We start from the raw sequence: 17,938 nt of genomic DNA on the forward strand, positions 1-17,938 counted from the left end.
AAACATCTTAATAATACATGACAAAGTTAACTATTGTCTAAAGCAGGGGTCTTGAGCATGGTGCCCACAGGCGCAATGTCGCCCCCAATAACCACATAAGTAGCTTATGGGCAAGTAAACCAGTGATGGGAAATAAAAGTGTAAAAGCGATTATTAGAAAATGTCAACAGGGGCAGATTTGTAAAACTATTGTGTTGTGCAAAAATTTAGGCACCCTTGATCATTTTCATGATTTTCCTTTATAAATCATTGGTTGTTCGGATCAGCAATTTCAGTTAAATATATCATATAGCAGACAAACACTGTGATATTTGAGAAGTGAAATGAAGTTTATAGGATTTACAGAAAGCTTGCAATCATAATATATATTTATATATATACACTACCGTTCAAAAGTTTGGGGTCACAAAATTGTTTGGGTGACCCCAAACTTTTGAACGGTAGTGTATATATTTATTTAGATAATTATTTATAGATTATATATATAATCTTCTGTGTAAAAAATCTTATAATATATATGTATACTTATATTCATAGATTATATATAATCTTATACAAATATAAAATATAATTTATAATATTTAATTCATAATATTTTATTATAATAATATTTACACTACCGTTCAAAAGTTTGGGGTCACCCAAACAATTTTGTGACCCCAAACTTTTGAACGGTAGTGTATATTTATTTATTTTTTCGATTTTCGGCTGACGTTTGTTAAAAACGTTTAGTATTCAGACGCCTCATTTTAGGAGAAGGATGGAGCTCTTTGATGGCACAAACTTGGCAGTGAATGAATAAAACACATTTGCAGAAAAAAAAAAAAAAGGCCAGTTTGTGTGTAATGAAAGTGAGGGACAAACAGGCAAATGAAAGAGGGGGAAATGAGAATGTGGGAGCTTCATAGCAGCCTGGGTGGCCTTCTGCAACTTCCTACCTTAATCAGACAACAAAATGTAACTATTCCTAAAACAGAGTCGTGTGTGCAGTTCCTTCCACCGTATCTAAACTAAAAGCAGCTGAGGGCCTATTGACATACTAAACAGTTAGCTGACATTTGGATTCAGGCAGTTGACCGCAGGCAGTAGGACACACTAAGAGACACATTGTTCTTTTGAAGTTGCATTGCAATTGCATTTATTTCTCCAATAGATATTCACATTCATTGCAGTTTCACTACAGCAAAGGAACTATATTTTGTCTATACAGTCTTGAAAGTAATAATAAATCACAAGTGAAAATCAACCACAATAAGGGAAAATATACAGTATCATAGCATAGAAATGCAGGGACAAGGTTTTTCCATTAAATAAACTTAAATTATACATGGCCATCTGAAGTGGGGTGAAAACGTGCTTCTTTGCACTGATTTCAGGAGGAAAAAACACTAATGGGTTTGAAACACTTTCAAAACATTAAATGCCTCGAACTAAACCTCACACTTATGCATGCTTTATTGTGCTTCAACAATCATCAGTAAAACATTCTTTTTTTTTCATTTCATTGCTACAAGGGTTATATCATAATAGCAGCACGTAATAGATTCTGTTTAACATTTGGACGAGATTGATTGCATTGTTTGTACATCGAGCTGGCTGAGTTTTGACTGAAAGTGAATTTGGATCTGTGTAAATGACACAAGAAAGTATGAACATTTCTTTTTCTTTTTTAAATTGCCCAATTTCATTGAACAGTTTTGAGAAAATACCCTGTAGGGTGCATTTTAAAATAAATAAAATTGTCAGTCGCCATTACTACTCCATTTAAACATTGAATATGCGTTAATTGCCAAACGTTATTACATTTTGGTCAAAAAATAATTAAAAATATCTAATTTAAATATCCAATGTTGCTTTCTTTTTCCATAAAAAGTATTCAAAAAATACATTTGGCCAGGGTCATTATTTTTTTCATGTTTTACCCTCATGGGGATGTTGGTAGTCTGTCAGTCTTACAATGAAAAATAAAAAAGCTAACACACACACGTTCTGAAGTTTCCATAATGAAGAAACCAAGAGAGAAAGGGCAGAGTACGAATGAAAACATGGACCTATTGATCAGCTACTGGTTCTCGATCATTATGAGAATCATTATGAGAATCACCGTCCCAAAATGCCTCCTATAGCTCTTACGGTTTCTTTTTGTCGTCTTGCACAAAATTGAGAACAGGGCTATTGGCAGGCTGAGGTAAAGTGGCCTTTTGATGGACAGGGAGAAGCTGACCTTGGTATCAGCTGTTTGACAGAAATGACAACTCGCAGCTTTATGATTCAGATCACGGAACAGCAACTTCAGCATACACGACTTTCTAGAGTGTGGGTTGCTGAACAAAAGTAACTGGAGCAACTGTTCATCTTGTCTTACACATTGAAGCCAAGAGGACAGAAGAGCAAACATCCTCATGCCTTTTTTTGGCAAAGAGTTGCTTATATAAATTGCCCACAGATGAGTAAGACCTCTCGACTCAATCTTTTTTTTCCCGACATGGTTTGACCTACAGCTTATGATAGAACAAGGAGACCAATGCATAGGGTGAGGAAGAATGCCACAATGCTGTGTGGACAGATTAAAAATACATGGTCACGCTGATGGAACTGACTGACAAAGCGATTATACAGACAACGATGCTGACAGGCCAAAAGTAGATTGAGGAACTATCTGGCGAAACAACAGCCACAAATTTAGTCTTGACTTGTTTCTACTCCTGTTGATGTCAGTAAAGTGAAATAAGCAAAGTCATCGTTACGCTCTGCCTGCAGATTCGTTACGGTGGGATGGAAACAACAACAGTGCGTGTAAAGATTCCTTGCCCATATGAGGGTGGATGAAGTTCTGAGGGGGGGGCTGGCATTTTTGTGTTTTTGCAGCAATTATCACCACTGGAGCACTGTTGCATTGAGTGAACACATGAATTTATATTACCAACTGGTGTGATGATGACTCCATTCTGTGAGTCCCAGCATGTCTGGCCTTAAGACGGTCCTACTGTGCATACAATAGACGTTCACGGTAATACGCACAACCTAATAATAAATGCACACACAAAAACATGCATATAATGTACAGTATGTATGCACGTGTGTGTGTGCATGTGTTCAGCTTCAAGTTGTAATATTCTACTACAGACCACACTTCATTCTATCCGTAAAGTGGTGATGGTGTGAAACATAAAAGGTGGGATAGTGACAAGATAAACTAGATGTCACAAGGAGTACATCCCACTGCCAAAGCTGAAATGTTAAAAACAAAAAGTTACGTGGTTCGTTAGTTCATCAGTTTGTTGTTTTCCAGGCCACTTCCTGGTGCAGGGAGAATGACATAAGATATGAGGAAAATGCTGCTTGACTATTAAGTCCTGTATTCGCATCATCATCAGAATTTCAAAAGATGATTTAATCTTCCTTGGCCTTAGTTTTTGTGCAAATAGGTAGTGGCATTGTTTTTTTTTGCTGGTCCTACCTATATAAGGGCAAAACTTTTTCCTCGCATGACAAGACAAGTGGCTTTGGTTTAAGAAAAGGCTTCTGAGAGCCCAGATACAATATATCATCATACATATTTCATTCAGAAAACACTTTCATTTCAGTCAACGCGACACAATGGCAGGCCATTTCAATTAACTTTCCTCTCATAATGGGAGCGCGTCAACATTAGCAGCTCAGTATTGCCTATATATCATACCGCATTAAGAAAAGCTGCAGTGAATCTTTGATAAAATTGGCGTAAAATTCATTCATTACTCCTTAATGATAAAGACAACCATTCACAAATGAATGATTAACCAGCTTTACCTGTGAGGAGCTTTAACTCCACATAATGAGGATTGAGTTAAAATACCTACTAAGACTGGGTGTGTTGCTGAGGTTGTTGAAGAGCAGAGCAAATAACAAGCATTATGATTATGTGTGAGTGGAATGAAGGGGATCGCAGATAAGACACCGGCCTGACTTTTAAAACGGAATTAAACACAAGAGTAGTCTCATCAAAAGTTGTATGTGTTCCCAGTAGTATTTTGATTAATCTTGCATTTGTTTGTCAAGGTCACAGCTCACCGGTTTTCTGGGCTTGGTCACGTGACTTTCACAATGTGAGCCCGAGGGCAGTTCGGACGACAATTTTAGTTCGACATCAGAGGGCGTCATAATATCCAAATGGCGGTCCCCTGAGATGGATGAAAATGGATGGATTAGTCTGTTTCATTTTCAGTCTACAAATGCAATCTGAATCAAATTACTTAAGATAGGTGCAGGGCACATGCAACATATCCTTGCTAAGAACCGGTCACTTCCCTTAAAAAAAAAAACAGCACCCTCAACACAGGGGAAAACAGAATAAGATAAGTGTGGAGTCAAATATGGGCAAGTATGTAAGAAATCCTTTTTTAGTGGGCAGCTAAAGCTACACCACAGAAGGTAAATCAAAGCCAACTGCACTTCTTGGTTTTCGCCTAAGGCATCCAGTTAGCTTTGATTCAACTTTTGTGGATGATTTTGACCCAGTTGAATAAAAATCTACACAGACATAACATAACATAACATTATACATAACGTTAGACAGTGAAAAATTCTAAATTGTCACAAATATTGAATTGCATTTCTGGACCAAGTTAATTTTTGAATGTGGAGATGATGTACTATTGCTAAAGGATAGGTGAGGTATAGGACCTGAAGAGAATACATAAATCCAGACTCCTCTACCACCAACACATTCCTTAAAAGTCCCCAATGACCTGCTCCCCTTAAACCAAAAAAAAAATAAAATAAAATAGAACTAATACTTTGTCAGGTAGGTTTGCAGTACCGTGCACGTATCCACGTTCATCAGGTATGAGGATGCATTCCTTTCAGGGATCAGAAGAGGCGGGAAGAGCTGCTGTTGGGAGAGTCTGAAGATAATACTACCACAGTATCATTGTAAAGAAGAAATGTGAATCTACCATACAAGACTGTGGCGGTCTAGTTGCCATGGCAACAATGGAGATGAAGGACTGAGTGATGCAGTCGTGAGATGTGTCCACAATCACTCGGGGAGCAGCTATCACCTTGTTGTCACAGAGACAGAGCGGGCGCTCATATTCTCTTCCGCGCGACCTCTGCATCCTGGCATTCCACGGCTGACAAAGCAATCAGCATTTGGGCAGCGTAGTAGGTCGCCATGATGATAGCACGCGAGTGGGGCACAGGGAAACAGAACTTGTTGACGGCAATCGTGAGGTCGGACACCATGAACAGCACGGCGCCCAGGCAGGCGGACAGCTTGGTCCAGGTCCACAGGTCATTGGCTAACTGCAGGCCCGCCATGGCCCTCCAGCCCATGAAGCCAATCAGGGCGATGTAGACGGCCACCAAGTAGGTAAACGGGCCCGACAGGTAAGGGTAGAGAAGCATGTAGCTCACACTGGACACAGCAGTGATCACAAAGCCTGCGCGCACATTGATGGGCTTCATTCCAAAGGCAGATGAGTAGAGGATGTGAGTGATGGCAAACATCAGTAGACCTGTGGAGTCATTAAAACATCGGACTAAATGTAAACCTACAAAAGCAACCATCACAGTATAGGACTGTCCATGATGCATTTATAATATGGGACATCACACACACAGAAAAACCCCAACATAAATTACAGCAGTGTGCCGAAATAACCAAAGCATTGAAACGAGTCACATGACTCCTTCATGTGACAGCCCCCAAGTTAGCTCTTAGATGTTTTTAAACGGTCCGAAACTTTTGAATAAATGATATGAGGTGATATTTTTTTCCGCTACTTCAAAACAACGTTTACACAAGTGAAAAAGATAGGTTTTCCTCAACGCTTCGATTTAGTGAATATTCTTGATTGTCAAAGCAAGCACAGTCACTACCACGCACAGCATTGCCGATTTGCACATACCTTTCACATGTGGTATTTGGAGTCGTGAAATCAGCCATCGCAATTTGTCTTAGGCTTGGCAAATCAAATTGCGTGTTCTAAATTCATCGATTTGAATTTACTTCTCTCAGAATGTGCAGTTCAACTGCGCAACAATTTGCTCAAAATGTTCCTTGATAAGCCCGGTTAGTAGATCAGGTTCCACTTCATGTGTTTGCATAATCCACCAAGTTCTAACAAGTTTTTCGCACAAGCTAACCTTGATTAAATTAAGTCCTTTGTGTTCTCAAAATAAAGGTAGTACATATTAAAACCAGATTTGGATGAATTTAATATTTTTTCAAAATCTATTTGTCAGTTCATACATGTAGGTGTTATTTTTACAAATTACTGACCAATCTAACGTGATGAAAATGGCTTGCTCTCTTTCATGACGCAATGGTGATGGTTGAAGAAACTTTTTTGAGTCTTACTCTGTCAAGTTTCAAGGGACAATGTGCACATGCAGCACCTAACAAATTGGGTCTGCGCGTGATTTTAAATTATAATTGAACTACAAAACACACACAAACCTCTCCTATTCAAGTGGTATAGGTTTTAGAAATGGCTTAGTGAAATGGTGGTATAGTTACGTCATCTCCAATAGGTAAGTAACAAGCTACCAGGTGACAGTGTCAGTGGATTTTTCTTTGAGTTTTATTTGGGAGTTTTATCTAAAAACACGCAAATTCTATACTATTATATCCAGTTTTCATATACGGTACAATTTATATTGATTGCATCCATTTTCTATACATCTTATCTTGTTCATGGGCATTTCATGTATACTACTTTCATTTCCAGTCCTGTTGTCAAACAGAAGTGACTATTCTCTGTTGACCAATCAACAAAAGTTGAGTGCTTTGGTACAACACCATTGAAAGAGTGCTAAAGGGCATGGGTCTGTTTGCTTTCACAACAATAAAATTGGAAACCTCAAGGAAAAAACATGGCTTGGTAAAAATATGTGTATCTACTGGGACAGGAAAGCTACAATTAGTGTTCCTAAGCTGTCAAAGTAACTTTTAGGGTTCTATTTTCACAGACAGCACACATGCACTTGGCATGAAATTTGACGCATATTGATTTTTGTGCCAGAGCAGAATTTAAAGGGAATGAGCGGAGTCCCTTGGCTGGCAAACATGTTGGTTATGTTCACTCTCACAACGGTGAAAACACCCCTTTCTACTTGTGCCTGCGAAAATAGGGCTCTTAGAGTACATCTCCGGTGACAAGGCAAACGTAGGTTAAATGACATTCAACTAACACAACACTTTCTGACAATTTCTGGTGGATTTGACCACTTTCAATGAGTCAAATTAATTCCCATCAGTGTAATTCAGCACGTGACATTTCAGTCTCACCGTGGACGAAGTAGCCTTGCTCCTGCCAGATGAGGAAAGCGTCACCCAGAGCAGAAAAGATGAGGCCGGCGAGGATCTTGCGGGCACTGGAGTGAGCCCCCAAGAAGCTGAAGCCATGTGCCAGCAGAAAGACCCAGAGGCAGAAGATGGGCAGGCATTTGATAAGTGCGCTAAACCAAGATGGACTTGAGGTTGGTAGCCAGAGGACAAAGTAAACACAGGTTGACTTGAAGAATGGCACCAGTTTAGGGCCTTCACTCTTGACCTGAAAGCAGATTAAATATGTAGATCATCATTAGAGTCTTAATGTGATGCTCTTGTATCTCTGATTTTTACGATCTTCTTTGTTTCTATTATTTATTAATGCCCGTAAAGATAAAACAGGAAACAACGTCTAGACAAGCAGTCGTTCAGAGTACTTCCTGTTATGGGCAAGAGTGGTTTGTATTAGGACACGAAAAGCTTTTTCTCCTTTGTGGTCTCCAGTTAGATGCACATGACTGAAACAAGAAATGCATGTTTAAACATCTACGTATATCCATGGAATTGACTGATTCCCTCTAACATTTTCTCTTCCTCATTTTTGACATCTTGTTTTTCTCATCCCTCTTCTTTCCAGTACTTTGACACTTGAGGCTCGTGTCCTTCAATACTGCCGACTATGCAAACAGTCCTGCTTGTTTCTGTAAAAACATATGAGACTCAAGGACGTTGTTACCCCCCCTCCCAAAAAAAAACAAAAACAGAACTGTTTTCTAAGAACTTGAGAACCGACATCCACCCGTGATTCTGAGAATTGAACATCCAAAGGCAGAAAGCGATGGGTGGTCCGTACAGTTGAAAGTTGGTGATTTCAGTGTGAGAGTTGAGAAAGATGAGCTGCGTGAGGGAAATAAGTAAGGAAAGGAAGGAAATGGTTGATACAAGGGGATGTGGCAAAACCACTGACTTGCTGTCCCTCTGCCAAACCATTGAGTGTAAGCATTGTGTGGCAAAGCAAAAGCGGCACTTTGACTGCACAGTTCACAAAAGAATAAGTGGGGCAGAAAGAGGAAGCAAGAAGTGAATATACATGACGAATGGATACGCTGAAGGAGCAATTGGATTTAGCAATGGTCAAGTGATGTGGAGGAGAGTTGAGGAACAATAACCCCTTTCACGTTGCCTATTTAATCCGGCTTTTTCACTAGGTTTTCCAGACTTCCTGTCCTGGGTACAAGGTACCATGCAACATGGGGGGGGCACCCAAGGGGGGGGCACCCAAACCTGCACACACCAGGACTAGATCAAGACTTGTGTTGATCGCCTCGATGTGTGCCCTGCGACTGGCTGGCGACCAGTTCAGGGTGTAGTCCGCCTAGTCAGCAAATGTGGGCTGAATAATGAATCACTAAATGCAGCATAAAATATTGATGTAATTTTGGAAGGAAATTAAAATGTGGTCGCTGTTCATAGCACAATTCTCAAGCCATTTTTTTTTACCAATTAAATATATATTTAGCCACTACTCTTTAACTAAAAAAAAATTGTCATGGGATTGAATAATTAACATATTATATATAATTAGTCATATAAATAAGAACATTCTTCAGCCAAAAAGATCTAATTCAGCTAAAATAATAAAAGCAAATAGTAGAGCTTTACGTGAATACAATGCAATTTTGTTGAATCCATTAATAAACAGTAGTTTCGTAAAATGTATCACATTGCATATGTCTCATCGCAAGCAAGGTGGGGTTGCCAGCTCATCGTAACCATAAAACCCATTCATCCCATGAGTAGACATCCATTATTCACACTGACTCATGTTACTCAAGGGTCAGAAACATGATAGAGAGAAACATAAACCACCTGTAAATGGCTGAATGAATAAAGATGTGTAACATAAGGATAGCTTTGACAGACATGAGTCATATTATGAAGTCATTCCCGTTTAACATCACACAACATTGCGTCTTGACATATAATTAAACGACAAAAATGCTATCTTACAAATCAAAGCATTTGGAATGCTGTTTTGTAAGAGCTAGGCTAAGAACAATGGGCCAAAGAAAACATTGAAAGCCAGAGATGAAGATGATTGGAGGATTTTAATGGGATAACACATCAGAGTAAGGCTAACCTGTGATGTGGCTCAAAACTTTGGACAATTCTTGGACAGTTAAACCCAGTGTCAGTGGTGGCCTGTCTCTGCTGTTAACAGTCGCAGGAAAACTGACCCACAATTTCAACTGCAAATGAACATATTTGTGTCATGAAACTGCAGTAATTTAATCCCAGAAGTATATTCTCTTCATTTTGTAGCATTCCTTGGCTACACTGCCTCCGGAAAGTGTATGTAATTATAACTTTTTTTTTTAATTGCCCAATCTGATTTCCTTTGGGTGCATTAAAATCACAAATTAATGTAATGGGACCACATTAGCGAGGGGGCTGTTTCTTGAACCAAACAAATTTCTAATTCATTCTCATGCAACAAGCTGGTTCTCAATGCCGTCAGCAGTTTTCTGTCCTCTGATTGGTTGGTCACAGCAAAACTAGCAAAGCATGTCAGTGATGAGCTGCACAAATTGATATTTCATCACAAACAGATTTTTGATGAGTATAATGTGGTTCATTTAAGCATGATAAAGGACAAGTGGTTCAGGAAATGGATGGATGGATGGCTGAATGAATGAATGAATGAATGAATGAATGAATGAATGAATGAACGGACGGATATTTTTGTCATGTTATTAGACAAATTTGAATTATAAACCGCTCTGAGGTAGAATGTGACGGTGTGCTTTGTATAGCAATGATGGTTTCTATAATTGCAAACCGATAGTGGTGGTATTAAGAGGTGGATTAAGTTGGACAAATCCCCACTGAAGGACAAGCAACAGAATACAAGGCCCACCAGTTCCGCAACCACTTTCGCATATATTGTTTTACATTTATAAAGAATGGTGCTTTTGTAAATAAAGAACGTAGTGGGAACTGATTGCCAGTACCTTTCTGTTGTCTTGACATAAAACTTTGTCCTTAGGTGAACTTGAGCCGGGGCCTCTATTTCAGACAGCGTATGCCTCTATTTTCCATCTCATTGTAATCCGGGGGGCCATGGCCGGGTCTAAACTAATTTAACAAATTCACACTGCTTGGGCAACATCACTGTGGGAACAAGTCTGCCTGGCTTGCATTCCTTCACACAGGCTGCCTTCACAGTAATCACAGGCTTCACAGGACGGTTTATGGGTTTACAAGGAAGGGACCAAGTTACAACACACAACCCATCCTTGGTGGCCACTGCAAAGGAACTATACCCTTTCATAGTTGCTCAGCTGTTAGGTAAGACGATGTTGGAGCAAGTTGAATTATACAGATTGCTGACACAACTGTTTTGTTAAAATATCCATCTTCCATCGTTGACACTTTGAGCAATATGTAGGCTACGCTATACAACAAAATGCGAAGTACAGCTGCTGCATTACATCTGAAAGTATGTATGGCGCATGCGTCAATAGAAACGCAAGAATAAAAACATTAACAGTCACACACACAAACAAAGGGTCGTCACGTGATATGTGTGGATTGAAGCCTTGCTGTAGGAACTTGTGTTCGAAACACCACCGATAGGTGTCTTCGTATACACTTGGGAAACGACTAGACTAACAACATAACAAACGTGCTGGAAAAACATGATTGTAACGACAAACAGTAATTATGTTGTCCCCGAAAGCGATCACGCTTCGGTCCATGCGTGACATATCGTGGTAACCGCGCAAAAATATACATCTGTTTTACTGGTGACTCCACATACAAGCAGCGGTTTGTTACGGGAACATAACCAAAGCAGCAATCACAATTCGGACCGATCGTTATGTCAAAGCTACTTTAACGTTGATACTTACCACACTTACTGGGGAAACCATGTCAAGGACGTTAGTAGAGTTGTTGTGTAGGTGAATTTGGGTTACGTCCTTTTGTTTATGTTCTTTAGCGAGAGAGATACCGATTGTTTTTGTCCTCTCTCCGGTGGGCGGGCAAACGTCATGTGGGCGGTGAGCGGCTTGTCTCTCTTGACCAATAGGAACAGACATTGGATTGATAGTAGGCGGGACGAGTGAGTGACGCCCAGATAGGAGGGCCAGTCTTATGTTTACATCTGGGAGCAGATGGCCTATTATTTATGTTTGACGGAGAACGTTACATCGAGATCAAGTTGGTCCGTTTAATGTTAGTAAAAATGGAAACCTCAGTTTTCTTGTTTAAAAGGGGGCAGTCAAGCTACACACTTGTCAGCACGGTTTTCCATTTATCTGCTGATCCACGTAAAAAAAACTTGAATGTCACATTTATCATTATTTGTTGCATGATACTTACCTTTATTGGCGTCTGCTCGTCGTATATTTTAACAATCTCGATTGAAAGAGTTTTTCTCAATAAAACATTATATTTTTATTATTATTTCAAAAGGACGTTGCATGAAAATTGTTAGAGCTGAAAGTCTTAACCTGGTTAAGACTCAAAACAGTTCATAAACAGGAAGCAAGCTCGTCAACGTAGTACACATAATATCAAATAAAATACCTTTAAAATGCTTTCAACTACAGTACGGTAAGGCTGTTTTAATGCAAATATCATAATAATTCCATTGGAAGAGACATCTTTGATCTAGCAACAACATCCATTCATCCTATTCATTTTCTAGAGCATATAAAACAGTATGTCATGAAATACTTTCACATACTGGATGAGAGCTGTAAAAAATAGAATGAATTATAAGAAAATAAATTCCATCCATCCATTTTCTGTACCGTCCGACACAAGACCGGTTAATTGCCAGCCATAAATGTTGTATGGTAATGTATTGTACAAAATGAAGATGCTAAGAAGCTCACCAATTTCTTACACATAATAACCTATCCATTCAATATGCTTCATATTTCTGACCATGGCTGTGGTTTTATAACATGACTGGAATTTACAAAAATGTTGTTACGACTACCCAAATGAGAGAGAATCTGCAACATGAGGAAGACTCTTGTCCTCATATTTTAATTCAACACCAATATACAATCCCATTAAAAATATTCCAGGAGTGACAAGCATGAAATCATTGAAAAGTTCCATATGACCACAAAACGTAGGATAACGTCTTGAAATCTGAAGTTCGGTGACTAATTTCGGGATTTATTTAATTTACTCTGTGCCGAGAACGAATGTGTGAAGTAAAAGAAACCCAGTTCTGGAGAATTCCAAGTACCGCCTACAGTATGACGTGTGCTTAATGATAGCGCCCTCATGTGGTGGAGCCATATCGGAGCAATGGGAAAGAAAGTGCAAAGTGGCGGTGAATGCAAAAATAAAACTTTACTGTAACTTAATTCACACCCTGCTATGTGTAGAATTAATTAAAAAAAAAAAACTTTTCTTTTCTTAGCGTCTGGATCATGATGGCTCTTTCTAACACGGAAGTGCGTAACACTGAACTATCTCATTTCCGCACTGCCTCAGAGTCCATTGACACATCGGTGTTTCCCGTCGCGAGCATCGACCAAACACCAGTAGCTTATTGCGTTGAACTATTTATTTTGTATTTCATAATGATTAAATTTGACTGAAGTGCTTCTAGTAGTCGAACGTACGTCGCGTTCACATCCAAGGCTTCTTGTTTCGCCCTGACATAGGGTTAGCTAACTGCTACTCAATGTTAGCCTAGGCAAGGACGTAAATTAGTTTTGCACCTCACTGTTTGCCCCACAACTATCAAAAAAATTGATTCATTTTGCTAATAGGTTTCTCATAAGACATACTGGTGTTTAAGCGCAACGCCAAATCCAGTGTTACAGTTGTGTGAGCTGTCGAAGAACGGTAAAATCTGTCACACTGCTGGAGTTTTGCTCCTTGAAAAAGACAGCTGACACTATATGTTCCCAAAATGATGGACTTTGACAACGTTCTGTCAATCGCCACCCAAAACAAGGGCGTCGGCATGATGCAGGTAAGTGAAATGAGCAAATACCTTACCTTTTATTTCGAGAAAAAAGGGGATTCGAGTCCGAGCGCATGGGCACACAAATGCCAGCTCATCGTGGGTGTCACCGAGTTTCTCAATGAAGCATCATTTTTAAACTTGCTGCTGTCTTCCACCTCTAGTACGTTTATTGTTGCTCTGAATGCACCAATTAAAATTGCATTTGCGGTTGTCTCAGTAGCAAAAGTGAAATTGTATAAATTAAGTTCACGTTAAGTACACGTACACATTTTTTTCACGTGCTCATAGTTCACCACGTTATCACTCATTGTCATACAAGTATGACACTGCGACCAGTCTATGCTTACTTTAGAAACAATAAGACACTCTTTAAACTACAGATAGAGTGATGTGTTTTTTTCCCCTGTGGTCAGTGCTATCGATACGAATTATTCATAATCAAGGGGGCCGATAATCGATATTTGAAGCTGATGTTAATTTTACAGTAAATGGGAAAATATTGGCATCAAATTTCAATAACTATATCCCTTACCTTTATTGAAATGTCTTTAAGCAGGTTTAATGGACAACAGATTTGCATTTTTTTTTCAATCCGGTTAAATACAAAAACAATTTCGGGTGCTCCCAGGGTCATCATTGTGTCTTTAAAAGTTGAATAAAAACAAGAACAAGATAATAACTCTGAAAAGTTTTCCATACAATAAAACCGTTTTTTTCTGTAAACACTGTAAACTAAAATGTCAAGTTTTCACTTTGTATACAGATTTTGGGAAGTAGAGTTGTTGTTCACGTAATATTGTGGGGGATTTTGTGTCTATTACATGTACAAAACCATTTATAGGGACGAATAAAATGTGGCACCATTAGTCATGTAGTAGTTCACATTGCTAACTTTCATTTGACTTCAGCCATCTCAGGGATGAAAGCTTGCTTTGTCTTTTCGGGTCATACGTTGACTAAAGACGATTCTCATCTTATCTGCTTTTTTTGTCATCCTCTTTTCAATAGAAAAGGTATAGTTTACAAGCTGGTCCCCCTAAAAAGGACCCAAAGTCAAAAGGGGTAAATCCTGCTGCTGTGCAGGCACTCCTGAGCAAGCGACAACGTGAGGCCAGAGTGAAAGGTAAGAAAGGGAAATTGTTTTGCATCGGTCAAGTGTTTACACAATGATATTTTTACTCAGCCTCTATTTTTCAGAGAATGAATCAAAGAGACTGAAGGAGGATCTTCTCGCAAAAAGGGTTGAGCTGAAGTCTGATCGTAAAGCAAGAGCCATGGCTTCTAGGACTAAAGATAATTTCAGGGGTTACGACGGCGTTCCAGTGGTGGATGTTCCAAAGAAGAGAAGGTCAAAGCAGGAAATGGAAGAGGAACAAACAGAGAGTGAAGGAAAATTTAGAAATTATTGTGTTGACCCAGAGGATGATGAAGATAATTATGAGTATGAACAGACAGATTCTGAGCCCGATCAAGATCCAGAAGCTCTAAGACCCGGCAAAGATTCAGGTTTAGGCAGAAGCAGTAGAACCTCTCCTAAAAAATCTAGTGGTGCTCCCAAGTCTGCTCCACCCCGCATGAACTTTGCAGACTTGCTGAAATTGGCAGAGAAGAAGCAGCATGAGCCGGTGGAGGTAAAGGGAAAGGTGGTAGTGAAGGAAGAAAGGCTGCGCACAGCTGAAGAGTTAAAGGAGCTAGAGATGGAGCGCAGAGCCAAGAGCCGCGGCAAAGACTCGAAGACAAACAGAGAACACAAGCCTCAGTCTAGTACTCTACGGAAAAATGTGCCTGATAAAGAGCCAAAAAATTGTAAACCACAAAAGAGTTTATCGGGAAAACCAGATCAGTCCAATGGGATAACGAAAAAATCTGTCGCAACACCTTCAAAGGTCAGCGCTGGTGAAAGAGAAAGAGACAGACCCAAGATTCAAAATCCTTCAAAAGCTACTTCCTGTCAGGTTTCAGCCAAACAGGGGGGGCCTAAGCCCTCATCTAGTCATGCATCCGTCATTTCAAGTGACCTTCGAATAAAAAAGAATAGCACTTTATCTGTTCAAGGACGACCTTCAGGCATGCCTCCGTCCAAGCCTCATGCTCTGTCTGGCAGAGATCTCAAGCCTTCAAATAGTAACCCACCAAAAAACAGACCTACACAAGGTAGCTCACTAAAGCAGGAGCGCCCAGTTTTAGGAAAGGGAGAACCACCAAGATTTGCAAGCAAACCTGCAGAGAAATCAAGTGGCCATTCGATGGTCAGACCCTCCTCCAGTGGGCGCCCGAAAGAAGGGAATCAACTTCAGTCAAAGCCAGGGGGCACATTGCAGCCAAAGGCTTTTGCTAGTGGCTTACAAGGTCACCCCGCAGGTAGGGGAGGCCGGCCACCGGGTTTCGGACAGGGTCGAAACTCTGTCGGAGGGCCAGGGATCGGGGCGGGTCGAGCACCTAGCGGAGGACCGCTTGTCAACAGGCAACCCTCAGGCAACTCTGGATCGGGACCCGGGAGACCCAAGTGTACTGTAGTGTCTGAGACCATCTCATCCAAAAATGTCTGCGGAGCCAGACCTGGAGTTCCTCCTCGGCCAGGGATACCACAAAGACCTGGCATGGCCCCAAGACCAGGAGGTCCACCCAGACCTCTGAACAGACCACCAGGTACAATATAATACGATACAATACAATTACTCCCATGGTTTAATGTTTTATATCATAGTAATGTTAAGTGAAGTTGTTAACAATGTGAAGATGGGCATATTTCAAATATGGAAGGGGGGGTTATATTGGGTGTTTAGTTTTAATCGATTGATCGTTCTGTCTCTACATGTAAGAAAGGGTGAGCTTTGAATTACGGAAGTAATTAAAATTAACTCGTGTAATAATTGTATCGTCAATTGGATGCAGTTACTTTGTTGTCCACGACTTTGCATTTCTAGTTAGAGCAAGTGAGTACTGCTTTGTTATACCATCCATACTATTTCCTTTATGTAATATGTAGCTACAACACTACCACCCATCACCATTGCATACAAAAGAAAATATGAGGAGGAAGACGACTATGATTCCGAAATGGATGACTTCATCGATGATGGCGGTGATGAGCAGGCAGAGGTTTCCAAACACATTAAGGAAATCTTTGGTTATGACCGAAACAAGTAAGCGTACATGCGTCTGTCTTTTACTATCACGTCAATGATTGTGTGATTTATTTATTTATTTTACTATCCCATATACAGATACAAAAACGAAAGTGATTATGCCCTCAAATTTATGGAGAGCAGCTGGCGAGATCTGCAGAAAGAAGAAGCCAGGAGGTAACTTAATTGTACATTTCTTACCAGGTATTTTGCGCCCCTTTACTAACTGTCTTTTTTTTTTTTCTTCTTGCCTATCGTAGTCTGAAATTGGCTGTTCAAGAGGATATGGAGGAGGAAAAAAAAGAGCAAGAGGAGATGAAAAGGATGAATGCCAAGAGGAAAAAAATGAACTGAAGTACTAAAAATTGTTGTAATGGAAAAGAAAGACTCCATTTGCCTGGCCAGCAATAGGGCAACATCTTTGATGTCATTTCATGGAAAGCACAGTGGCACGCACATGAATTTTATTGGACCCTTGTTTGTTATTTTCACTTTCTCCCATTGTTTTCACAATCATTGAAAGAAGTGATACATGACATGACATTGACAATAGAGGGACCTCGGAGGACACAGATTTTGCGTGAACTCAATCAAGAAATAACTTTTAAAAATCAAATATGCACAATTCATCCCTACGCTAAATGCAAGTGACATTTTCCCTTCTTTCTCCCCATTATTTATTTCCTTCCGTTAAAAGCAAGAGTCCCATTTTCAAAAGCAAATTCAGTTTAAAAAGTAAGAAGAAGAGTGTTTTTGTTGGAAGCAGGCATACAGTGCCAGTGAGATATATTTTTGGATAGCTGTACCATATTTCACATGAATTTGGATTGTAAATACATAAAAAATGTGTAATTTTGTTTCTTTCTAAAATATTTTGAAACAGCTCTGCCTCAAAGTGTTGTCTTCTCAGAATTTGCTGTGCAATGACAGTGGACTAGTGATAAGCATGTCAGAGTCCAGAAAAGTTCAGAGTTTTGAATATCTGAATTTGCATGCTCTCATTGCTCTCCATTTGTTTGCTTTAGATTTTCTCAGTGAACTTTGACTTCCTACATCCAAAATTCTTCCACAAATTTTTGTACACATTATTGATGGACTATTCACTTTTTTCAATTTTTGTTTAAATTTCACATAGCAGAAAAACAACCGTTTCTTCTGACATTCCAAAAATATACATACTGGGTTAATTTAAACACTCCAAAATTGTCCATATCTGTGAATGTTAGTCTCAGTGGTAGTTTGAATATGTGTTGTGTTATTGACTGCATGGTTATCAGTTGCTGAGTCTGAGCCTGTCAACTGGGATAGCCTCCATCTCACCCTGGACCCTAAAAAAATTCAAATGCCGTAAAGATACATGAGTGGTATGCAGAATTTGATTTGAGAAAATGGAAATTGTCATGACAGCAATAATAATAATAATGGCTTAAATATTTTTTTTCAGAAAACATGAAAACAATCAAATACTGGTTACAGGTATACATTGTTAATTTAATAGTTCAGGGGCAGTATTGAATGATCTGTTTAACTAAGGATGTAGTCTCTCCCCCCCCCCCC

At 39.6% G+C, this 17,938-nt stretch overlaps 2 protein-coding genes across 3 annotated transcripts; one reads left to right on the forward strand and one right to left on the reverse strand.

Moving 5' to 3' along the window:
- Positions 1-1,463: 1,463 nt before the first annotated feature.
- Positions 1,464-11,313, reverse strand: tmem86a (transmembrane protein 86A). Of its 2 annotated transcripts, XR_005098294.1 has the most exons (4): positions 11,167-11,313; positions 7,274-7,538; positions 4,802-5,498; positions 1,464-4,163 (listed from the first exon to the last, which is right to left on the reverse strand). XR_005098294.1 is itself a non-coding variant. In XM_037254648.1 (3 exons), the coding sequence occupies exons 1-3, from the start codon at positions 11,185-11,187 to the stop codon at positions 5,071-5,073; spliced, it is 714 nt and encodes a 237-aa protein (XP_037110543.1). In that variant the 5' UTR covers positions 11,188-11,313; the 3' UTR covers positions 1,464-5,070. The 2 variants fall into 2 exon arrangements, 1 of the variants encoding a protein (XP_037110543.1); XM_037254648.1 differs by having other exon boundaries at positions 1,464-5,498.
- A 1,429-nt stretch (positions 11,314-12,742) lies between these two features.
- On the forward strand, positions 12,743-17,644 carry spty2d1 (SPT2 chromatin protein domain containing 1). The gene is made up of 6 exons (XM_037254952.1): positions 12,743-13,259; positions 14,262-14,376; positions 14,451-15,902; positions 16,243-16,399; positions 16,481-16,558; positions 16,642-17,644. The coding sequence occupies exons 1-6, from the start codon at positions 13,197-13,199 to the stop codon at positions 16,733-16,735; spliced, it is 1,959 nt and encodes a 652-aa protein (XP_037110847.1). The 5' UTR covers positions 12,743-13,196; the 3' UTR covers positions 16,736-17,644.
- Positions 17,645-17,938: the final 294 nt, after the last annotated feature.

This window comes from Syngnathus acus, chromosome 6 (genome assembly GCF_901709675.1).
Source record: "Syngnathus acus chromosome 6, fSynAcu1.2, whole genome shotgun sequence".
Taxonomy (NCBI): domain Eukaryota; kingdom Metazoa; phylum Chordata; class Actinopteri; order Syngnathiformes; family Syngnathidae; genus Syngnathus; species Syngnathus acus.